The sequence below is a fragment of the Centropristis striata genome, chromosome 9, assembly GCF_030273125.1.
Source record: "Centropristis striata isolate RG_2023a ecotype Rhode Island chromosome 9, C.striata_1.0, whole genome shotgun sequence".
In the NCBI taxonomy this organism is placed as follows: Eukaryota; Metazoa; Chordata; class Actinopteri; order Perciformes; family Serranidae; genus Centropristis; species Centropristis striata.
In genome coordinates, this window is record NC_081525.1 from 37,840,384 (window position 1) to 37,866,375 (window position 25,992).

Below are 25,992 nucleotides of genomic sequence, written 5' to 3' on the forward strand. Positions count from 1 at the left end.
CTGTTCAGAGCCACACAGACCTGAGACAAGAAACAATACAACCAGATCTGACTCCTTGAGACGAGTGGCAGAGTGGGCTCATTTTCAGCCCTGGAGTTTCATGCCTCAGACCAGTTAGTTCACAACCCATTATAATACTAGATATACACTCACTGGCCACTTTACTATCAAGGTGTACCTTAGAATGTGGCAGTATGGTCTACTGCTACTGTAGCACATCTGCTTCAGGTTTGGATGTGTTCAGAGATGGTCCTCTGCGTACCTTGGTTGTAACGAGTGGTTATTTGAGTTACTGTTGCCTTTCTATCAACACAAACCAGTCTGGACATTCTCCTCTGACCTCTGGCATCTACAAGAACTGCCGCTCATTGGATATTTTCTCTTTTCTGGACCATTCTCTGTAAACTAGAAAGGTTGTGTATGAAAATCCCAGTAGATCAGCCTGTCTGGCACCAACAACCATGCCACATTCAAAGTCACTTAAATCACCTTTCTTCTCCATTCTGATGCTCGCTTTGAACTTCAGTAGGTCGTCTTCACCATGCCTACATAAATAAATGCATTGAGTTGCTGCCATGTGATTGGTTGATTAGATGTTGCAGTAATGAGCAGTTGCACCAGTGTACCTTATATCGTGGCCTGTGACTGTATAGCTACAGCTTTACTATATACAGTCAGATATAGTGCACTACTCTTGTGTTATTCACAGGCCCTGTCTTTGGCACTATATCAAATTTAAATAATCTTTAACAATGAGCAATCCTTCCTGGAGTTAAGGGCTTATGGTTGATGCTCAAAACTCTTCTTCGCTGCCAGCAGCTAACTGGTCTACTGGCTGCTGTTGCTGCTTAGAGATGACAGGAGGTGAAGGTGCCAGGTAGAGCCCTGAAGCGCTGCCTTTCAGCACCCATGTTAATCAATTGGGCCGTCCAGACAGGACATGTAGTGACGTGGAGCTTTGTGCATTGATTGTTAGTATCTGGCTAACACCAGACTAATCACAAATGAGATCTAATCTGGAAACCAGCTATTCATTTTTCCGTAGAGGAGGCGTGGTTTACGATTCTCCAGAGCCGTTTATTGGGCGATACGAATGTCTATTAAAAGCGTCTGTAGGTAGCTCTTAGCCAATCGTATCAGTTATACCAGATGATGTATGTAGAGCGAAAGAAATTGATGTTTACATAGCCAGACTAGCCCATCTCTACTTTGAGACTAAAATGCTCAATTCTGCTTCTGCGACATTTTTTTGCAGCATGTTCTGACTCTGGCTGCTCTGTAGTTTCAGCTCACAGTCTACCAGTGTTGGTGTGTGTGTGTGTGTGTGTTGCTTGCTGCTTTGCTTCTCCAGTTCTTGCTTTCTGCAAGATTATTTATTTTTACGCCTTATTACGAGCTGCTGGGGGTCTCTGGGGGCTCCGCTGTCCCCCGACTCGTAGCCAGATCACCGTGGTTACGGCAGCGAGCGGTAGCGGGGCTAGTTGGTAGATTAGGCTTTTGCCAAATCCAGTCGGAAGCAAGGCTAAAACATCCTTTTTCGTGGTGAAACAGGAATGTAAAGTCAAACGTTGTTCTTCTTTTAAAATAAACTTTGGCTCTAAACTATCTAGAACTGTCTATAGCTAGATCGAAAGAGAGTTTTGCGTCTGCTGCAGCCATGTTGGATCCGTTCTGTGATTGGATTCCTAAAACAGGGCTAAGAAACAGCCGTAGATTCCAGACTGTCTGCAGGTTCGAAATGAAATCGAGCACGCAAGGCAGTATGGGTATACCCAGGCTACGTATCTAGTCTATATTCTGAACAAGCTGTAAAAAATTCAGCCATAAAAACACACTGATGGTTTGTTATATATGTATAGACTACAGGACTTTCTTTCTCCCTGCTGATCTCCTGGAGTTTGAATTTTTCCTGTTTTTACTCCTCAAATGATTGAACTATAAAATCCGCCCACTCATTTCATTTGTTAGAAATAGCCTAGTATCACTGCTATTTGTTCTTGTGTTCTTTTAAATTCCTAGGCCTACACACACACACACACACACACACACACACACACACAAGCAGACTGACGGACGAGGCCTACGCGTGATTAGAAAAGAGCAGAGGTGCAGAATCTCTTGTGGACTAGTGCTGAGAAATGTGCTTCTAGTGTGAACGATCAGGCTACTGCTCAAGACATTGATATTACGCCACTTCAGCCCCCATCACTGCATGAATGATCTATTTTTAAAATGATTGTGTATTGTAAAAATTCTTGCGAACATAATTTGGTCGAAGCTTGACTCTGGTCTTGCGTTGGGTTTCTCGTCGTAACTGTGTGGACTCTAAAAAATATCCTGTAAAGTGTCTTTCTAGGATATTTATCTAGCATTTTTGTCCAAATTTAAAAGTTAGCAGTTGAACAGAAACACAGGGAAATATGTGAACATTGCAGCCGCTTTGCACATATCCCAGAACACACACACAGAAAGTAAAAGGCAGAATACTATACATTGACCTCATATCAGTGGAGCTAGGTCCAAGATATCCTTAATAAGTCTGGGATGCTGGGGGCCAGCAAGTTAGCCGTATGCTTCTTTACTTTGTGGTATGGTAGATACTCTTGACTTCTTCATGCTTGTCTACTGTTGAGGCTGAGAGGAAGTGATACAGGTCACACACACACACACACACACACACACACACACACACACACACACACACACACACACACATAAAGCTCTATAGAGGCATCTTCAGCAGACTGTTTCTGTTCCTCACTGTCCGACCTCTCATCACCCTTTGAGATCTCTCTGTGTCGTTTTCTCTCTGTATGTCCATGTCCACACTCTGTAAGTCTCTTATGATTTGTTCAGAGTCCCACAGACTCGCACCCTCTTACCACTGCAGTGTGTGCGCATCCTGCCTCATGGCCCCGGGGCCCGTTAGTTAGTGTCTGGGCCGTGCGGGTCAGCCGAAGGATGGAGAGATTGTTTGCTCTGGAAGTGAGTGAAGCTCTAGTTACAGTGGGGGGAGGGGCGGCAGGAGAGCATTGTGTGTGTTTTTGTACATTTTGTGGAGTGTTTATGAATAGATTTTATGAAATTTAAAAAAAGCAACAATTTTAAAGCTTCTCTGGCTCCTCTCAACAAGTCCTCCATCCTGTATTTATGATTCATACGAGCAGTTTTCTGATCTGCTGCCTCCATGGTTAACATATGGTTACATTTAGGTAACTAACACTACTTGGATAAGGTTAAGGAAAGACTGCGGTCATGGTTCTGACTGTTGCAAGAGACATGATTCAAACCGCAGTCTGTGGTGTCAAAGTCTAACGGTTTGACCTTTTGAGAAGTGTAATATCATATTAATCAAGTCACCTGACAGGAAAATACAAAGTTATGTTGCTAGAGTATTTGAACACAGAACCAATCCGGTTGTTTTCCTGTGACGACAGAGTGTCAGTATGTAAAAAGGGCTGCCTGTAGCTTTATAATCCTCCACAGAGCCACACAGCTGGCTCCACATTCTGACTGAAAATGTATTCTTTGGGTAACTTTTTTGTTTCCTCCTCTCATCGCGCCGGCCATGTGTGAATGTCGAGCTCTGACAAAACAGTCATGACCAAACACCGCCTGTCAGCCTCGCTGCCTCAGAAGAAAACCAGAGCAGCGAGTGTCACATCTGTCTTCTCCCCGATGTTGAAAATCATTATAATTGAGAGCACAGATGAAGGAAATATTGCCAGAAATATATTTGGAAGCCATATTCAAACTGAGGGCTGCATGCAGGAATAAAGGCTGCTCTGTATAAATCAAGATTATGCTACTGATTTACATTTTTGACATTTTTCATCAATATGAAGTGGAGCCTAAACACTGCTAGGAATTTAACAAAATCTGCCAAAGCATGGGGATGGGCCGGGTAATGAACCTCCATACTTACCCAATTAGTTGAGTCGGTAATACTGCGTATAAAATGTTTTGAGAGCTGGCAAGGAGAGCTTAATCTGACTTTTATATACAGTATATTCTTTAATCAGATATTTCCTTAACTTGAGATAAATGAAAGGTGTTTGGCGTATTTCAATTAATTAAACAAGAGTTTAGTCAAATTAAGATGTCGGGTATCTGCATCAGAACTCTGGTATGAAACTGTTTGAGCTCCAGCCCGACATGGAGGCCTTTAATTTCAGGAATTTAGGCATTTGCAGATTGTACATTCACAAAAACTCTGACTGAAAAATAAAAGTCCTTACAGTAAAAAACCCAACACTTCATATGACTGCTTTAAATTTCTGTGTTTTTCAACTTGGACACTATTTTTCAGTGCTTTTTTTTGTGTGCCTCTGACCGGCTCAGATTGTTATTATGAATGTCTGACAACATGATGGAAAGATGGAGAAGTTGGTGTTATCCTGCCATGTTTTCGTTTGTACAGATAAAAGGTCAAGACATTAACTTTAGCCAGTTAGCTACAGTTCCCGTTAGCCTAGCTCCTCTCTCTCTGTGCAGCTGCTCTCTCCTCTCTTTTACTGGCAATTTCTTTTGGGAAACGTATCTAGGAGTTATTCTTTGTGACCGGCAGTGGTCTTCCTGGTCTAAAGGGTAACTACAGTCACACAACTTCAGCCTGTCGATATCCAACAAAGGCAAGTCTGTGGAAGCCGCGGAAAATGTTACATGACATTTTGTGGGGACAATTCAGAAACATTGTTTTTATTGAACTAAGCTTCTCTTCCTGTACTGCAACACAACAAACTGTTTCCAGGGCTCCTCTGTCCAACTCTCACTCACGTTTTCACCATTGTTTTCTGCAAACAATTCACCTCTGACAAGATGTTGGAACCAGACTTTATCATCTTTCCATATTTATTGGACATAACATTACACTGAAGGTGGGCACTTGCCCCGTGTGATTACATTGCAGCTCATTTTGCATCTGTCGACCACTCAATACCTGACCAAGTCCAAAAACTGTTGTCCCCATCAGTCACTTAACCCTTTATCGGGCGAAGAACTATATTTGGTAACTTCAGTGGATATCAAAACTGGGTCCCCATGTCTCTCTGTGAGGTCGTAGAGCCACATGGATTTCTTCCAGCTAATCAGCAAAGATCAGGCCACGTCACAGACAGGTCCACCATGACATTTGAGAATATTTCGAGAAAAAAAGTTGCAAATTTACTAGATTCAAGTAGCAAATCGACAAGAAAAAAAGTCGCAGATTTAAGAGATTTAAAGTGGCAAATTTGCGCGAAAAAAGTTGCAGATTTACGAGAAAAGTGAAAAAAAACAAAACCTTTTTCCCCACAGATTCACCACTTTAAATCTCGTAAATCTGCAACTTTTTTTCTTGTCGATTTGCTACTTTAATCTAACTTTAATCTAGTAAATTTGCAACTTTTTTTTCTCGCAGATTTGCCACTTTAATCTTCTAAAGTTTTTTCTCAAAATAGGGGGTTGAATTTGGGAAATAGGGTTGAAATTTGGAATTTGCAAGTATTACAATGAGCGCCCTATTAAGGGTTAAACATAAAAGCATGGGAAAATAGGGGAAAAAGCAGTTGTAAGTGTTGGGTTTTAGCAGCAGATCTGAAATAGTTGTATCTCCTTTTGTTAGAGAAAGAAACAGCAGCTCTTCCTGTTCCTAACCCGACCCCTCTCTCACATCTTCAGGTCCAGCTCGTTCTGAAACGGTTCGATTGATTATGCTTGTTGTGGTCAGATGGTGCATCGTACAAACAGCTTCACTGGAGGCACTCTGAAGCCTTAATGTTCCCTCTAAACTATTTGCATCTTGACAAGATAGTTTTGTGTCCTTCATCAAATAATTTATCACTGTGACTAAATAATCATATCTTCATCAGTTATCAGTAATTGCCCCATTTGTGCAGTGAGCGTAATCAGGGTTGGAAGTTTTGCTGCAGATAATTTCTGCATGTCATATCTCTGTTTCCATTATTTTCAGCGAGCAAAGGATTATTTTAACACCTTGCTGCTTGCTGTTTCTCCATCAAACAGAAATACTCATAGTAAACTGTTGTTTCTTGTGGTTTTTTTTCAGAGTGCGGCCGCTGCTCCCAGTCCAGTGATGGGCAACATGCCACCCAATGATGGCATGCCAGGAGGACCGATGCCCCCGGGCTTCTTTCAAGTAAGAAAAAGAACTTTCTAGCTGACTTCATCCCTCACCCACCCCCATGTCACCCATCACCCAACCCCCCCGCCCCTCCCATCGCCATCACTAAGCCTATCCTTCTGTCTCCTCCTCCTTTTTTAGCCTCTTTAGCTGTCCTAATCCCTGTCCAGATGTGTTCCCTTCTCTGTCTCTCTGCCTCTGTCCCATATGTCCATGCTCGGGTTGTTAACTCCTGGTGCTCTGTCTGAAGCTGACTGACTTCAAAAGAGCTTTTTATGAAATGTTGAATCTGCCAAAGTATGAAATGTTGCTCTAGTGAGCAAGTGAAAGTGCTATTAGATTTTTTTTTTTTGGTTGAGAAGAGGATAAGAGAGAATAGGAGGCTATTTTCTCTGGTTTGTGTTACTTGTGTTACTAATTCTTCCTGTCATCACTGTTCTCTGAGGCTGACGAGGTCACTGTCTCTCTCTCTCTCTCTCTCTCTTTCTGTGTGTTTCCATCACTCTCTCCTTTCTTTCTGATACGTGAACAGAACACAAGCATGCACACAAGCCCTATATGACACCGTGACACTGGGAAACTAGTAACGCTTTCAAAATCTGGAAAATCTGCAAATATATTCAGCGAACTGCCAGAGGTGAACAAGAAATGGAAAATAGTTTTCACTCAAAATTAACAAGAAAAAGTGTAAATAACAGTTGTATGTAAGTGAAAGAGTAGTCACATGTAAGAATAACCTGAAAATATTAGGTTGTGTTACATCACACCATTAAAAAAAAAAAAAAAGAAAGTCAAGGAATAATTCTAGCTGTATTTTATTGTACAGGAAAGGTAGAAGATTTTTAAATTTTGTCCCCTAATCTGTAAAATTTAATAAAATAGTAAAACATATCCGTCCCAGTTTCTCAAAGTTCAAGGTGAAGCCTTTAAACCTTGTTTTTTTTCCAGTTACTGTGTTTAACAGATTCAGAGAAAGCAGGGGATTTCAATATTTGAGAGGTTGAAAACAGCTTTTTATGCCATTTTTGCATGAAAAATGAGCTCTACTCTCTATATTCAGCTCTACTCTCGTGTCTGTATGGAAAAGATGGAGCTAAAGCCAGCAGCTAGTTAGCTTAGCTTATCACAAAGAATGGAAACAGGCAGAACAGCTAGCCTGGCTCTGTTCAAGGTGATAAAATCTGCCTGTTGAGTTCTCTAAAGCAGCTATTCTCAACCTTGGGGTCCCGACCCCAATTGGGGTCGCGAGATGATTTCTGGGGGTCGCCAAATCATTTTGGAAGTCAGCTCTGTCTCCACTGTGTTAAAGTGATCATGTGTTCATGTGTTTTAGTCTTTTTGGTCATTTAATGTCTTTTTTTGGTCATTTTATGTGTTTTTTTGTCATTTTGTGTCTTTTTTGGTCATTTTGTGTCTTTTTTGGTCAATTTGTGTCTTTATTAGGGCCCGAGCAGGCAACGACCTGCGAGGTCCCTATTGTATTTTTTGTCATTGTGGTTTTTTTTTGGTCATTTTGTGTCTTTTCTGGTCATTTTGTTGGTCTTTTTTGGGTGATCTGAACTGTGCGTGATTCTGTTCAGTGAACGGGGGTTGCGGACAACATGCATGTTAAATTGGGGGGCGCGACTCAAAAAGATTGAGAACTACTGCTCTAAAGCACACCAACACTAACATAACACAGATATAAGATATTAATTTGTGATATTTAGGTGCTGGGCAGAGTTTGTTGCTTTATACAGAGCCAAGCTAGCTGTTTCCCCCCAGTCTTTCCAGCTAACTGCTCATATGTTTCTTTGTTTAATTGATTTAATTGCAGCTGTATAAAGTATGTATTTGGACAAAATGGTGGCAATGTGCAATATTCCATAATGCTCTGCATGTTATTGATGATCAAGCATGTTTTACAAATGTGCTCTTATTGGACGTTTAGTATCCCTGATGTGTAAATACATACAGTGTGGAGCTGTATAGCCTTTTGCCTGCGTTGTCTTGTTGTTTTGTGCTGGTTGATTGGCAGCATGTCGTGTACTGTGCAGTCTGTGTGTGTTTGTACGAGCGTGTGTGTGTGTGTGTGCGTGCATGCAGGGGTCGTGGAGAATGTTAATGATGTATGAGCAGTGAGCAGGCCAGGGAGAAAGCTGGTGGTGTTGCATGAGTGACATTGCTTTCCATAAATAGACCCTGTGTGCATGGCAGACAGGCAGACAGGCAGACAGGCAGACAGACAGACAGACAGACAGACAGACAGACAGACGGGACGGGCAGAGCGAAGACAGAGAGAAGAAAGACAGGATGGATTGCTTCTTTGCATCACCGCAATATTCCCTCTCTTCTTTTCTCTTTGCTTAGCTCAGCTAATCTGAGCAGCAAAGCGGTAAAGAAAACAAAAAATCAAAATTGTGCATAGAGAATACAGAAACACACAGAGAAAATGTTCTTTTGCACCCCGCTAAACGTTAAATCAGATTTCCCTAAATCAAGCAGACTTGTTGCCAGAACAGCAGCATATTTCCATGTGTTCATATGGCATCCTTCAACTTCAGCTGGAGCTGAAACCACACACACTGCTTAGGTAGCTGACATTCACTCCTTGGTGAACTAATGGTTGCGGTCTCTGCTGAAAATGCAGCCTACTGACTTTTCTGCAGTTCATTTATTCATTCAGGTGAAGGGGAAGCAGTTTTTTTTTTTTTTTTTTTATCTTACCCTCCCACATTTTGTTGAGATTTTACTCTCATCTCACTGCTCAGTTGCACTGAGTGTAAGGTCAGTCATTTCCCAGTGTGAAATTTCCTCCTTTGTGAAAGACTCAACAATGTTTATTGTGTTTTTTATGTTGAATTGTGAAACGGTTGTATCTACTAAAACTGAATTTTCTCTGTGCTTTAGTCATTTCTCATCCTCGGGTCTGCTTCCTCTCGCCACCTTCTCCCTCTCCTCTCTCCTTCGTGCGCCTGGCATCCTTCTCCATGACATTTCCTCACTCTCTCCATTTCCCTTGTCTTTGAAACTATTATTTTCTCGCTCTCACACACGCACACACACGCACACACACACTTGCTTCAGTGACACATGCTTACTCACCAACTCCGTTGTGTGTGAACTGTTCATGTGTGTGTTGCAGAATTTTTTCCCAGTTGCACTAGCGCGGTAATTAACATGGGTGACCCCAACACTGTTATTGGCTACGGTCCTGGGAGAGAGGGATGAGGGGCAAAGGAGGGACAGTGGAGGAAAATGGAGGTGGAGGGTGTTCGCTCCCCTAATCTGTAGCTCACAGGACGAGCCAAGCGTCAGACTCCTGCAGAGAGAAAAAAATTATAGATGTAGAGAGACATGCTTTAAGTAGGAAGAAAAGGAAAAAGTGAGAGAGAAATGCTGTGTTGGTGTGAGCATCTCTATACGTTTGGTATATAATCCCTCTCTCCTCACAGCAAAAGTCCATCGCTGCTGCATCATGGCCCTCTGGGGAGGACAAGCAAAAGGGGAGATGACGGGGGGAGGAGAAAGAGGGAGGAGAGGCTGAGAGGAGAGACGGAGTTAATGACAGGGAGGAGGAGAAAGAGAAAGCAGCAGAGAGTGGTGGAGGAGGAGAGAGGACACTGAGACGTCACAAAAGTCTTTCAAAAATGTTTTTTTATTGGCCTTCAGAGATGTGTGATCACAAAAATGACAGCTGACGACAATAGTGGACAGTTGATGGATTAATCCTCCATCTGCTGCTCCATAGATAGAAATGAAATATATCAGGGACACTGTACTTCAGTTTTTTTATAATGCATACAGTATATGCACAAAGCACATGTATAGACAATAATGCCTCATTGGCAAACAGCTTTGTGCCAACGAAAAGTTCATTCATTCCTATGGGAACTTCAGTGTTCTGTAACGGTTTGCAAATCTTCGCAATCTGCAATTTCTCGAGTACATTGAAAAATATGAACTTTCGCTGCAGATTTCAGACAAACTGTAGGCACTAGATGTCAAAGGAAGCTATGGTCTTATGCTAACTGCGAACCGAATTCTGTTGGCGGAATAGGTAACAGGCTTTTTTAGCCAGTTTAACAAATTGTAGAATTGAGTAATCTCACAACACATTTAACTAAAATATGTGGTTTTAACATATTTTAGGCAGTGGTTACACCACCAAAATCAAAGTTAAATATAAGTGGGAGAGTTCATTATTACTGCATAAAGAGATAGATTTCATCTCGTTGAACACGAGGAGACGAACTCCATATACCAAACATATACCTTATACTGTATATGCCACCCATTGCTTTGTGGTTCTGAAGCCTTAAAAGTAGTGACTGTTGCTTGTTTTTAACAAGCTAATTGTAGCGGTAGCTTTGTTAGCAAGGGGCATCTGTTATTCAAAATGAACAGCCAATTCCTTAGAGTATCTTTTAGTATAACCAAACGTTAAAAACAAGACATTTTTAAGCCACCAAAGGTTAAAAAGAACTTTCATGAAGTGAAAACACACTGAAAGGGTCAAAGTTATAAGATGAAAACATTCAATGCACTGTGGTAGTGACCTGTCAAACACAAGGTAGCCACGTCCTTAAGCTTACCCTACTTTATTGTATTTTACTTTAATGCTGTATTGCAACACTTAAAGTTGCAATTGAGACGATAAACTCATTGGAAATGTTTTTTACTGAGGTCATAATTCAAGTGAGGAGTAGGATCTTTTTCTCATTCATTCAACCAGTGGAGTCGCCCCCTAGTGGCCATTAGAAAGAATGCAGGTTTAAGGAACTTCCACATTGGCTTCACTGTTCAGACCTGGAGGTAGCTGCTCGATACTGTACGTCATTAGGGACAAAACAAAACTGTGTGGAAAAGAAAAAAGTGGTCAAATGCAGCATAAATAACACAGCAAAATTCAATAAAATTGTGCTCTTTAGAGATTTATATGGTCCACCAAAAGAATCCCTCTTTATTGACCTTATTCTCTGATCTACACATGGTACACCAAGTACTCAAAAACTTAATGTGCTCCTTTTAAATCTGTAAACCGTTCAGGGTGGGGCAGCCTCTTTTTACTAAACTGAAATGGCTCCTCTTGCCAGAAAAGAGATCCAAAGTCAAGGGCAGTGTGTTTTACTGCAGGTAATTGCGGCTCTTCAGGGAGAACACCAAAAAGCACAACAAGAGGATTAGGTTTGATTACACATTTAACAACAAGCAATCCAGGTATCAAAGACGATTTTAAGAACCCGTTCAAAGCTGACACATGGCAGGCGCATGGTGAATTAGGGAGACATCTGCTCTCGGTAATTTATTTATCAAAGGTAAGACTGATCTCGAGGTTCGTCCGGGTCAGCTGTGTTACAAAGATGCAGATAAATAAGGTGAATGCTTTTAAAACGTGAGTGGGAGGCTGGAAATCATACAGCGATGGTTGCAGAATGGTGGCTTGGTGTCATTTATTATGTGTAGGGGTCAAATGTCAGATCTCGGTGTTTGGTCAGGGTCAGAGTTGGTCCTTCAGTGGGTGTTTAGACTGTTGGTGTCAGTGACGGAGGGACAGAAAGAAAACTTCGAGGTTGTTAAATGGCTTTGGCCAAGAACATATTGCTTTAACTGATTGAATCTCTTTGACTATTGGACAAAAGATGCCAACAGATTGTGTGTAAAAAGCTCTTTGACCTTTTTTCAACCAAATCTGAAATGGCGCTGTGAATAGAGAATTGAGATAGACAGATGCTAAAAGACCCAGATGAGAGTGTGCAGGCGAAACTTTTTTAGTTCTGCCTGAACTACTGTGTACCCATTGAGGAGAGAAACCATCTTTGACTCTTATCATCTCTGCTTATCCTTGAGAAGACAGCGGCAAAAATGACACCTATGACAGACACTTAAAAACGAGAGGCAGTCTTCTGTCCATTGTCTGCCTGTAGCTACTGTTAGACTTAGCTCAAACCCGTTGATAACAGCAGCCGCTGCAGTTAAACAGTGATTTCAGCGTAGCCTTTGTCTCTGACTGTGCATGCTTCATCCCTATCAGCAGCACGTAGCCGTACAGTATGTTTTATCTGTTTGGAAACAGACCTGACACCAACACACACACATTTCCCAGTGTGTTGGTGAAACTTCAGCTGCTCCTGCAGCTAAGAAGGGGATCACAGATATATATAAATTATTTGGTGCCTTTTCTAACATGTTTAAATGGCTGTCAGCATTTCACGGCCGTCCTCTGGGAGAGAACACCCCTGATAGCGTGTTCCCATCTCCTCGCTGACGTGTTGCCATGCTATATACAATGAGCTAGCAGGAGACCTACTGCTGCCACTGCTGCTCTCTCAGGAATGTTAGCAAGGAATGACAATGAGTGTGCACTCAGTGTGTGTGTGTGTGAGTGTGTGTGTGTGTGTGTGTGTGTGTGAATGTGTGTGTGTGTGTGAGAGAGTGTGTGTATGTGTGTGTGGTGCTGTTCCTCCTGGCTTTGTTTGTTGTGTTCAGTGATGCAGGCTGCTTTGTGTTCTCGCTCCCTGTTTGTGTGTGTGTGTGTGTGTGTGTGTGTGTGTATGTGTGTGTGCGTGTGTGTGTGTCCAGCAGTTTGATGGCAGTTACACACTGCCCTCTAGTGTTGGCAGCTGTAAACAAGAAAATAAAACTCAGATGACTGGTACTCTTCCGTCTCTTTCTCTCCCTCTCTCTATCTGTTTGTGTGTGTGTGTGTGTGTGTGTGTGTGTGTGTGTGTGTGTGTTAGTGGTCCATCAGGGGCAGCGGTGTGGGTCTTCCTTAAGCTGAAATGAGTGGTGGGGAGGCGAGGGGGTTGTGTTGATGGGTTTGTGGTACTGTGCCAAGCTGTTATCTCCTTAGCCGGGTAGAAAATGATTTTATTAATTGCTTCATTTAACGCTCCCCGTGTCCCCCCGCCTTCTTCCCCTCTCCTACTCATATACACAAACAACACCATGCAAACACACACACATCCATGTGCACACCCCCCGACCAAGCTACTTTTTCAAACTCGCCCTGCGTACACCTCTGTGACAGTTGAAATGTTCTCTCCCTCTCCCTCTCTCTGCAGGGACCTGTAGAGAGAACAGTGCGGCCATAAAGGCCATATGCTGGCCCATTCAGATGTAATAGCAGGAAGGCCCAGAGAGGCCCAGCCAGAGGAGCTGTGCTCCATTATGGCATATTATAGAGAGGAACAAGAGAGGAGCAGTGTGTGTGTGTGTGTGTGTGTGTGTGTGTGGACAAAAATGTGTTCACACAGCCACATTGTGGTGACTCAATTCCCATTTGGGGGGCAAAAAGCTGGTCCCCACAAGAGAAAAGATTCAGAATTTTTTAGGTTTTTGACTTGTTTTTTGGTTAAAGTAGGTTTCGGAAATGTTAAAGCTACAGTAATGCTGCGTTCAGAGCAGATTTTGCAGGTAATCCCATTCATTTGAGTGGAGGTGGTGTATTTTTCGGCTGTGGTGGTCAGGGGACGCGAAAAAAAAGAAAAAAAAAAGACTTTGGAGAAGCGCAGCGGGAGTTAGTGCGAACATTGTAAACATCGATGCCTCTCACCGTCAGGCTATGGGGGTCGAGAATAACTTCAGCTACCATTATGTGCAAGAAAGTTTAAAAAACTAGGACGAAAAAATCAAAACACAAGCACTTACCCAAACTTATGACATCGATGAAGCTGCATTCAAGTGCGGTTGGAAATGTCACCGTCATGAAAGTACTCTCCCTAAAACTTTGAAAGACTTTGGAAATGCTGCTTTAGTTCGGAATGGTGGAGCAGAAACTTTTAGGTACAATAATGCGCAACCTATCTAAATATTATAGCTAGGCCTTCAGGTCTTCTGTGATTCCATCCAACTTGTGTAGGTTCTTCTATATTTCCAGGCCTTCTTTGGTCAGTAAAGCTCCCAGTAACACTGTAATATGTCCTCTATGTTTTCTGCCACCTTTATCACGTTATTATACTCCAGTTCCACTTTGTTGGCCAAGTCAATGAATCACTGTTTTACTGTTTGCTTCGCTGTTTGCATAGTATTTTCTGTAATTTCAACTACAATCTTCTTCCTGTTTACACGTCGCACGCATGCCCAGTATCAGTGTATATTTAAGTGAAATGTTTTTTGGGGTGTTACAGCATGGATTGAGATGATTTCTGATAGGATGCTAAAATGCTTGTGTGGACAGAGACTGGTATTGTTTAAATATAAAAACATTTAAGTGCTTGTGTAGCCTAAAACTAGGCTGTGTGTGTGTGTAGAGGAGAAGCAGACTGCTGCAGCTGGATCAGTGCAGCCAGACCCCGCAGGGGTGTCTTGTTAGACTTACACACACACTCACACACACACAGTCGGACTGGCACATCAACAACAATAACCTCTGAGGTCAGACAGAGCTAGCGCTGCATTAGCCCCAGTGTGAACCTGCTGAGAGACAGAGCGAGCCAGTACAGCTGGTGTTAACCACCCAAAACATACACACACAGAGTGGCAGAACAACCACAGTGGCAGTGGGACAAACGTCATAACTGGGCCAACACATCCAGAGTACACTGTATGTACAACTAAATAAACATTTCTAGATTGTGGAATAGATTATTGGCAAGCTTTATGTTGGAACCTGGTCTCACAGGAATCCGTGAAATAGCCACGGATTCGCTTAACTCAAAATCCATGGAATAGCCACGGAATCACTCAAATTTCCGTGAAACTGACACGGATTTCGCTACAATGCAAGTTAATGACAGTCATATCCCGTGGCTATTCCATGGAAATCTTTTCCTATTGGTTTGTTCCAAGTCACGTGACTTTTAAGGTCCCTGAACAAAAAACATGGCGGACAGTTTTCTCATTTTTAGTGAAAAAAAATCAATATTTTGACTTAGTTTCTGCATAAAAATGGATTTTGATCACATTTCTAGCAAGAAATATATGTTTTATTTTCTAAATATTCACTCAGTGAATGTACAGTACAGGCCAAAAGTTTGGACACACACCTTCTCATTCAATGCATTTTTCTTTATTTTCATGACTATTTACATTGTAGATTCTCACTGAAGGCATCAAAACTATGAATGAACACATATGGAATTATGTACTTAACAAAAAAAGTGTGAAATAACTGAAAACATGTCTTGTATTTTAGATTCCTCAAAGTAGCCACCCTTTGCTTACTAGAATATAAGACATGTTTTCAGTTATTTCACACTTTTTTGTTAAGTACATAATTCCACATGTGTTCATTAATAGTGTTGATGAATCTACAATGTAAATAGTCATGAAAATAAAGGAAACACATTGAATGAGAAGGTGTGTGTCCAAACTTTTGGCCTGTACTGTACATAATCACTTTGTATGTTGGAATAGCCACGGGATATGACTGTCATTAACTTGCATTGTAGCAAAATCCGTGTCAGTTTCACGGAAATTTGAGTGATTCTGTGGCTATTCCACGGATTTTGAGTTAAGCGAATCCGTGGCTATTTCACGGATTCCTGTGAGACCATGTTGTTATGTTGTGTGCTGGTTAATAAGTGACTCTATTGAAGAGTTTCCCGCTTCTCAGATGAATCGCTTCATGACAACGAGATGAATAGAATCAATGTAGCAAGAGAAGGAAACTAGCATGTCTGAAAGGGATTGGAAGCACCTGTCTTGAGAGCCTTGCTGCTGCTGAGCTCAACACTTGTGCTTTTTTGTCTGTGTGAGTTCATGAATAAGTGCTTCTGCTTATGAGCAGTATTGTTTTCACACGTATTTACAAGCTCATCTTTCCTGCCAAAATCTGAGCTCTTATACGGTGTACCTGGCAGCGCAGCAGCACTGTATCTGTGCCTGTGGGAACTCACTTGTTTCAAGCTGTCAGTCAGGCATGTTTATTTTCCCACTGTAGCAGCGCCCACAGGTTCCTGGTGCTCAGCTCTGTCGGCACTCCACCGTGCCAGCCATGCCAACAGAGCACTCACACAGGGAGGGCGGCACAGTGGGCTGGGTGGGAAAGAGAGGGAGCGACACAGGGGAGGTGGAGAGGAGGAGAAAGAGGAAAGGAGAGATGTAAAGGGAGCATGTGCAAGTGTTTGTGTGAGGCTGGAGAGATGCAGGTATCTGTGCAGCTGTCTGCTTTGGGAAAAATGCAGCACAAAGGTGGAGAGGTGCACCAGTCTAGACGCTTACGTGTCTGTGCATGTGTGTCAATATACTTTTTTTTTTTATAATTATGCTAAGAAATTGCTGACAATATTGGTGAAAAATGGTAAAAACTAAGGCCAGACTGTTGAGGACTATGCCAATACTTTTTTACTGTATACTTTTCTTTTTTTTTTGCAGGAAAATTCATTGATAACCGATATGGTGGCTGATATAGTCTTTTTTTTTTAGCTGGAATGGAAATAGACTTTTTTTTTTTTATGTGGATTGTGCACCGATTTTTCACCACTCTGCAAATTTATCCAGAGAGCTTTAACTTTAACATTGTTTCTCTCAGCTAATTCTATAAATGATAACTGAGAAAATAAAGAATAAATAGGAATACAATAAATAGCTAAATAAACATCATTACTGTTCAGTTTTAGTCAATTGCTGACTATGTAAAAAAAAAAAAGTAGCACTATTTCTAAATCAGACTAAGCAATATTTTCTGCGTTATATATTGTGTAAAAAAATAGTTTAAAAAAACCACAGCATAGACATTGATAGGCCTTAAATATATATATATATATATATATATATATATATATCAGCCAATAATATCTGTCAACCGAGGCTCTAGTAAAACACATATAGTCACATAACAGTAATTTAATAGACAGAATGATACATCTTTAGTGGTTCCAGCTTCCCAAAGCTTATTTAACTTGAATCATGAGACAAAATTATTAATTTCAATGCTGTGAAAACATGCAACATTTTGTTTGTTGTTGTTACCGCCACCAAGGAGATTATGTTTTGGTTCAGTTTGTTTGTTTGTTTGTCTGTTTGTCAGCAGGATTCCAGAAAAACTACTGGCCAGTTTTATTAAACTTGATGGAAGGTTGTGGCATGGGTCAAGGAAGAAGCCATTGAATATTGGAGTGAATCCAAATCACAGCAAGAATATGCAAATTAATTTTCACTTTCGTAAACTCAGTGAGATAGCATGTTTGTGCTGCATTCATGTGGTGTCAGAATAATTGGAAACGAGAGTTCCTGACTGGGAAAGTTGTTATGAATGCCCCCTCAGTTGGAACAACAACTCGAAAAAGTTGGTGGGAGTTTTGGTGCACATGTCCTTTGCTCACCTGATCTGTTTCCCTTTGCTCTTCAAAATAAATTACAACTTCTCTTCTATATGGTGTCCAAATTGGAAAATGACATCCCAACTAAAATGGGACCTGAATGCAGCCTCTCTCTCTGGGTGTCATTCTAGTTTCTATTATATTTTAGTCTTTTTGTTATTTTATAAGTGAATCACTTCGAAAATAATCACTGGATTAATCAAGTTATTTGTAAAGCAAATATTAAAAAGGAAATCAATGGAAAGGATAAATCGGTCCTTTTATGAATGGATTTGAAGGACTTTATTTCTGCATAATTGCATGAAAAAGCAAATTCAAAATTGTGTGTGTGTGTGTGTGTGTGAGGTTATATTGCACATGGGTAATCCCCTAATCTGTTATCTTTTCACTGTGACTTCACCTTAAATATACACAGATATTCAAACCAGCACACACTCAGCACCTAAGTGAAGAAGATCCTGCTTTCACCTGTGGAAAAAAAAAAAAAGGGAGATCTCATCTTCGCACTCATCACCACTCAGTTGCACCACTCACTCACTCACACACACACACACACACACACACACCTGTACTGTAATGTTACCTGATAGCAGAGTGCTTGACGGAGGCTCTGGCAGGCTGCTAGATAAGCCTGGTTTGCAGTGGGTGGTCCCTTTTTCTGCGTATTGATGTTCAGGTAGTAAGAGTTCTCTGTTGGAGCAGCTGCTGCTGGAGTCAGATGAGGTTACTGTCGAAAAAGAGACAACAAGGTCAAAGTTCACTCAGTCCTCTCATACTGTATTCACTTTAATGCACTTAACACCGTGTTTGTTGTTGTTGCTGAGAGATTAACTCGAGAAACAGTTCATTCACTCTCAAAATGCAAACTGAAACTGAAGTTCACATGCCGGTGATTGAGTCTGTAGCCCAGAGTGGATTTTAAAAGACTGTATCATTTAACCCATAAGAACCCACGGTGACACGGGTGTCACAAACATTTTAAATGTTCTAGTAATGTTCATGTATGTTTTTTCAAGTACATAAGTGTGTTTTTCAGTGTTCTACAGCTACAATAGCTTGTTGAGAAGCCATCACATGATGCAGTGCTATTTATATTCAATTATTATTGATTTATTATTATTTTGTTACTTAAAACAAATCTGAAATGGAATTTGTAGTCTAACAAAACTATTAATGTCACAATTTTTATATATGTTGTGGAGATGCAAAGAAAAAGGCAAATTTGTGTTTTTGTAAGTCAAGTCAAGTCAAACTTTATTTATAGAGCACATTTAAAACAACCGGGGTTGACCAAAGTGCTGTACAGATATCACAGTAAGCAGAAAAGGTGTCTAGTTTATTCATTCAAAAATAAGAAATATCATAAACATAAATTCCATAAACGCCCAATGTAACATATATGTCGGATCAAAGATCTTTGACATTTAGGGCTAGTATTTTTCTTTTTTTTTAAATATCATAAATCTGTTCTTTGTGTTCTGTTGTATGTTTCCCATAATTTTCCTTTAAGGATTACTGGGTCTGGGTTCTTATGGGTTAAGTTTTTCAAAATTTTCAACGTGGGACTCATTTTTCTACCATTTGCCGTAATGACGTTTGATTGGGTTCAAATATTTGGCACTTTTGAAGAGTGAAGAGTGAAAACGAGCACCAAAATGAAGCTTGCTTTGGCCCTTTGACGGTGTATTGGACAGCCGTGCTTCTGTCAAACAGGATCATCGCAGTAACATTTTGGAAAAATAAGACCGTGTTTGAAAAATACCTCAGAATTATCCTTTGGCACAACAACATGATTGTGATTGAATGTTGATTAAAGTCCACCCCGTGAATCGATCTGACCTCATCTTGGCAATTAACATTTCCTTTACCTGAAAAAATCAATGTGGCCGTCTGTAAATGTCAATGACAAATCTTGTTATATGCATTCCTCGTTGATGTTACAGAATAGATGTGATAGTTGTGCTGTTATTACACATACTTAAATTAGACATGCTGTAATTGCTCTCTGATTATAATGGCAATTAAAGCTGCACTAAGTGATCTTGACCACGAGGGGAAGGAGACAAACAGCTATTGTATATTGAGTTACCTCCTCACACACTTAGCTGATGTAGCATTAGCATCCTATTGGAGTTGGTTCTGTGGACGTTTAGTAACATACACTCATTCAAAAGTTTTAGAACACACCAACTTTTCCAGAATTGAATTGAAAATGATGCAGTTTAATGTCTCAGTGTACTCTGAAATGAATGCACATTTGCAACATTTAAAATTCTTTATTGAGCATGATAGTGTTTTGAAAGTAAAAAAAAGATTCAAAATCACATTTTATGTTGGACTAAAGGACTAAAAAAAGACACAAAATGATTTAAAAAAGACACAAAATGACCAAAAAAGACACAAAAAGACACAAAATGACTTACAAAGACATGAAAAGAATTCAAAAATGGACAAAATAGCCCAAGACTCCATAGAGTTAAGTTGTTAACCCATTTCTTGTTCCCTGAAAAAGGCCTACTTGTGTAATTCTGAAATGTACATTATTTTTCAGTTTTTGTTAACCTTACCTTTTTTTATTTACCTCTGGCAGTTCACCACTTACCTTTGTACCCTTTCAAGCTGTTCATTTGACTTGAACTGCTTGAATTTCAATAAAAAACTGGAAAAATTGGGGTGTTCTAAAACTTTTGACCGGTAGTGTAAGTCAAATATTTAGGCCTGTTTAGCAGCTACTGAGGAAAATACAATATCTACATGTCTGTCTCTCCATCATGTCATGCCTTGCAGGTTTCATGCCATAACTATCTGTGACTTTCTTTGGATTAATGAGCAATAAACTACAGTTTAGTGTTGATTTTCAGAGGGATTGCAGCAGTATTTTCATCCAATCATTGCTACCGCTTCACATTACAGAAACATTTGATTCTGTGAAAATGTCAGAAACATTTGCCGGTTTAAAATGTTGAACACATGACAACATACATAATAATGAGTTTGGACACACCTCATTCAATGCGTTTCCTTTATTTTCATGACTATTTACATTGTAAATTCATCAAAACTATTAATGAACACATGTGGAATTATGTACTTAACAAAAAGTGTAAAATAGCTGAAAACATGTCTTATATTCTAGTAAGCAAAGGGTGGTTACTTTGAGGAATCTAAAATACAAGACATGTTTTCAGTTATTTCACACATTTTTTGTTAAGTACGTAATTCCATATGTGTTCATTCATAGTTTTGATGCCTTCAGTGAGAATCTACAATGTAAATAGTCATGAAAATAAAGAAAACGCATTGAATGAGAAGGTGTGTCCAAACTTTTGGCCTGTACTGTATGTACTGTTTTTGTTTATGTTGTTTGTATGTCATGTTCTATGTCTTTTTAGGGACCCCAGGAAGACTATTCAATAAACGATAAACAATAAACAATATCACAAGTATATCAAGTACATTATCCTAGCACTTTGTTGACATCTTCTTGTGTTTTCTCCACCAGGGTCCTCCAGGTTCCCAGCCTTCCCCTCACACGCAGCCTCCCCCACACAACCCCAGTAATCCCATGATGGGACCTCACGGACAGGTAAGACGGAAACATTTACACCCCTCCCCCTCTAATCCTACTCTCACTTTCTCACACTCACTCGTTCACTCACTCGCTTGTTCACTTGCTCACACAACAGCAGCGTACAAACAGCACACAGGTCCCTTGTTGTGCTGGCAGACAGGACAGGCAGCATCCACGATGGTGGGTTGGATGAATAATTTAGCTGTGTTGGCCCAGCTGTAAGGAGCGGAGGTGCATCTGGAGGGCCTTCTCTCTCCCTCAGCCCAGCACTCACCATCCCATAGTCCATCAATAGACCATTAATATTGCAGCACGGCCTGACACGGTGCAGCTCTTCGTGCACAAACCCACCACAACATGAGGAGAGGAGAGGAGAGGAGAGGAGAGGAGAGGAGAGGAGAGGAGAGGAGAGGAGAGGAGAGGAGAGGAGAGGAGAGGAGAGGGTTAAAAAGAAAACAGTAGTAAGTCCGCCTCGCCTCAAGGGCTAACTAGGATTATATAATTCGTCCTCCACTTTTCCTCAAACATACACACGCCAACACACAAAAAAATCCAGTACATAATTACCATTGAAAGCCAGTCTGCTGTTGTATTTGTGTTGTCTGTGCTTATCTCTGTGTGAAAATGATGATATGAACATTATTGTGCTGTTCATGCTCCGTGACCAAAACACACAACTCTAACCCAATCGGCATTCAAATCAGCATGTTTCCCCTTGATACTAAAACAGTTGGATTAATTCTTATCATCTGATGCTGAAATATGGCTCACTGGATGTGCGTATTTGTAGTTGCAGCAGCGTCCTCTCATAGGTAATTCTGAAAACCATCTGTCTGGGGTGCTTTACATTATTCACCACACTGGCTCTGTGTGTGCGTGCATGCGTGCGTGTGTGTGTGTGTGTGTGTGTGTGCAGCTCTCGTCCCCTCTCTGCTGAAACATCTGTGAAGATGGTGCCTTTACTTTCTGCTGTGAATCACGCTATCCAGGCTTTTTGTTTGTACCACTGGTGTTTGGTGATACAGACAAAAATGTCATTTTGTGCATCAAAAAGCTGCACAAAACCAGCAAACATTAAGATGTAGAAGAGCTTTTCATCTGCCCACATCTACCTGTGTCATGTTACTGTTCTCTTCTTCTGCTCCACCTCTCCCATATTGTTCTTCCACTCTGACGATCTATCCTACATGTTTTCTCCCTCTCTCTTATCTGGCCTCCTTTACCTTTATCCTAATGGATTTTACCACCTGAGGTCTTACTTTACAAAACTTAACGACAAGCTCCTCCTGCTTGGTAAATGTAACAAAACCACTACAGAACATTGTTGTTCAACCCAATAGCTCCCCCTGCTGACTTGCAAAGATAACACTTTGAAATTTGGCAGGAGACTCAGGTTGACTGAGCCTTTTGTGTCTTGTTTCACTATCTACAAGAATGAGAGTTCTTTAGGTTTGTGTGTCAAATGAGGTTGTGACTTCATCCATTTAATTTGTAAACATTTGTGTTTCTGAAGAGCATATTTGCCCAAGTACACTGAGAGGAATGACATTTATTAAAGCTGAGTGTAATTATAATATTATCTTAACATTAGTATTCTGTAGAGATCTGCACTTATTGGTTCAACAACACCTTAAAACAAGTTTAAAATAATAACAACAACTCCAAAATTGACCCAAAACTGGGTCAACACTTTAACTAGTATCACCATGGAACTTCCCAGCTGCTTACTTACATTATCCTCCTGGGACCCTGCGTCCTTATATGTGGACATTTCATTTTAGGTTTTCTGGACCTTCTACTTAATTCTGCTTGTCCTCAATATTACACACTCTAGAAAAAGCACAATACATCAATCAGTGTAAAAATCAGATGGCAGCATCTTGGTGAAGTCAGAAGAAATTTGATCAGATTTTATAGTTAAAACTTGTTTATTTGTGCCTAATGATGTTTGTTTGATATTCTGTGCAAATTTGACTATTTAAAGCAATAGCAACAAGCTACGACTCTGCTAATCAGTAAATACTCATTTGAAAAGGAATAGACTTTTACTATCGTTCTTTAAATAAGAGGGTGTAAATGTAAGGAAATAAACAGTTTTATACACTGGCGAATAAATTGTGTTATACAGTAAAATTAACCCATATTTGTTTTTTCAAAAACGACTTCCTGTTCAAAGACAATGCCTGGTTTTTGTACTTGTACTGTATCAGATCCTACTGATCCAAAATATCTAGGAGAAACTAACAACACATACCAAACAAAAGCTTTGATCTCAGGAGGTTAACACAATTACACTTTTTTTTCCAAAATGTTATGTATAAATATAAAAATGAGGCATTATCTAGTGCTAATGTAAATCTTCAGATGGAAATAGACAAAAGTGTTGTAGAATAAACACTCAAATATGTATTGTGTGTTCTTTCTACTCGACTAGATCATGAAAACAACTGTAGTGTCTCACCTTAAGCTTGAATTTCAAGTTGAATTTTTCTTCCACTGAGCTGATAATGACAGTGGCACGCTGAGACATGTACACTGTTGTAATTCATGCATTGTTTCATCTTTATTCATGTCCCAGGAAATCTATTCAGTCACTTCTGCTGCATATATTTTTTTATTTTAAAACTTTGTAGAATACAGTACCTTGATTAGTTCTTCATAATCATTCTCTTTCGAGAAATCCTATCCTTAATTATAGTTTCTGTTATCCAACTCATTGATTTTAGCTCCTTACTTTAGATGCTAGATTTCATGCAAATTAAATGAAATTTAAACTCTTTCTTAGGGTTTTGGATTTGTTATTCAGTAAAACTAGGTCAAACCTGTTTTAAAAAATGTAAAGGTGTCCTATGTAGGGGTTTCCTAAAAAAAAAAAACATAATTTAAGAGCCTCTAGAGGTGTGTAGTTGTGTCTGTATCTGTCTGTAGGACATTTCTTATACAAATATAGTGGACACTATAACTCTAAATCACCCGTAGGTGTGAATGAGAGGGTGATTGTCTGTATCTATGCACTTCCAGCCCAATGTCAGCTGGGATCCAGCCCCGCGCGATAAGTGGTGAAGGGCAATGAATGAATGGATGAACTATAAGTAGCCCGCAAATATATTTAAGTGGACAAAACTCATTTCAAAACAAGGGTGAATCTTGGGTCTGGATGTTGTGTTTATCAGCAATAAGCAGATTCCTGTATAGTGTGTCTTTGAGGGCAATCTATTTAGAGCAATAACAAGCATTCTGCTCCTTGTCATTCTAAAATGAAGTAACTATTGTCCTTCTCATGTCCTTCCTGCAGCCATTCATGTCTCCACGGTACCCAGGTGGCCCAAGGCCCGCCCTCCGTATGCCAAATCAGCCTCCTGGGAGCATCCCTGGGTCACAGCCTCTCCTACCAAACAGCCTGGACCCCACCAGACCTCAAGGTATTGACAAACTTGTGGTGTAATTTCAGAGAGGCTGCGCCTTCAGAGGCATATCGGCTTCTGAATGAGAACACTTTCCCTTCATTTATGGAATTATCATTGATCCAAACAGCGCTGCCGTTTCTAACAAGCTCTGTTTTTCACCGCAGGACATCCAAATATGGGCGGTCCAATGAGAATGAATCCCCCTCGAGGCATGGGAGGCATGGGCCCACAGGTAGGAGCCAGTGATATTACTCATAGAGAATAAAACACAAAGGATTGTGTTAATAGAGTCATGACAGTGGATGGTATCCGTCAGCACTAGCAGCCCACTGCACTCCCACTCTGCAGCTGCCACACAGCCAGATTTGGTGCTTGGACTGTCAGTTTATGAACAAACCCAATGTTTGGTTGCCCTTCATTAAAGGCTACCATAAAAACGGCCATAATGTCAGCCTATAAACCACATGCAGATAAGTCTTCTCTGCTGAAGAGAAATTTTTAGTTCTGCCAACCTCGTAACTTTGCCTTTAAATGTCAGAAGTGCTCTGATGATTAGCTTGGCTCTAACCGCGCTCACCCACTGCCAACGTTGGTTCTACATGTTAAATCCTACTTGCCGACTCCCACCTAGGGAGACGAACAGAGGCGGGATACTCAGACTGCCCTCAGCGAGCAGCCACCGACACATTTTGACCAAAAGTGGTGCCAGTTTTGGCCCTGTTGGTTTTCCCTTTTATCACTTTAATTTTGCTCGATGTGATTCGGTGTAGTACATAAGATGCTTAAACAACAGTGTCCTTTTGAATTACCGATACCAGACAGCTGCTTCATTCTGCACCCAACCACCTCCTGCTCGAACATCACCACACGCAAAGACACACACACACACACACTCCCCCCTAGTGCCCCTCAGCCCCTCTCTGTGCCACCCTGGCTCGGTGACTTTGGCAGTGAGCGTACCAGCAGCTGGTGTGGCATCTGCTCGACAAGTGTAATCGTCTGCTGAACAAAACTCTTCCTCTGAGTGGAGCTGCTCTCTGGCCTGCCCCCCTACTCTCTCATTCACACACACTCACACACACATATATACACAAGTGCACACATGTAGTGCCAGCCAAACCCGCCTGCTGGGCAGCCATGAAAACATACACGCCAACACACAGAGGGGAGCATGGACACATAGAGACACATAAACGGGGACACAACATAGAGACGTACACAAACACACCCGCACACAGCTGTCCACTTTCACACACAGCCCATACATCACATAATTAAACACTAGTTAGGGAGAGACATGATGGTTGCTGACCTTCATTAGGATTCAAACCTTTAGACAGAGCAGGTGTGAGACGCCATGCTGACTGTGTGTTCTTCTCTTTGTGCAGAACTACGGCGGAGGGATGAGGCCTCCTCCAAACTCCATGGGGCCAGGGATGCCGGGCATGAACATGTTAGTAGATTAAAATAACAAGTTTTTAAATGATTGGGAATTTAGTCTAGACGGAATTGTCCAAAAAGTGAAAGTGAGGAAAATGTATGGGTACAAGTCAGGAACTGGCCTACTTTGCTTATTTCAAGGGTGCTGAATCAAAAAAAGAATGGTTCCCAAGCGAAATTTTAAGTTTTTGACCTTCTCATTTGCATATC

General features: G+C 40.9%; 1 protein-coding gene across 1 annotated transcript in view; it reads left to right on the top strand.

Moving 5' to 3' along the window:
- The window catches only part of ssbp4 (single stranded DNA binding protein 4), a 119,135-nt gene that overhangs the window by 78,448 nt on the left and 14,695 nt on the right, over positions 1-25,992 (top strand). The window contains exons 5-9 of the mRNA XM_059342015.1: positions 6,047-6,136; positions 20,867-20,950; positions 24,231-24,357; positions 24,507-24,574; positions 25,731-25,795. Coding sequence (XP_059197998.1) covers positions 6,047-6,136; positions 20,867-20,950; positions 24,231-24,357; positions 24,507-24,574; positions 25,731-25,795 — 434 coding nt within the window. The remainder of the gene's footprint in view (positions 1-6,046; positions 6,137-20,866; positions 20,951-24,230; positions 24,358-24,506; positions 24,575-25,730; positions 25,796-25,992) is intronic.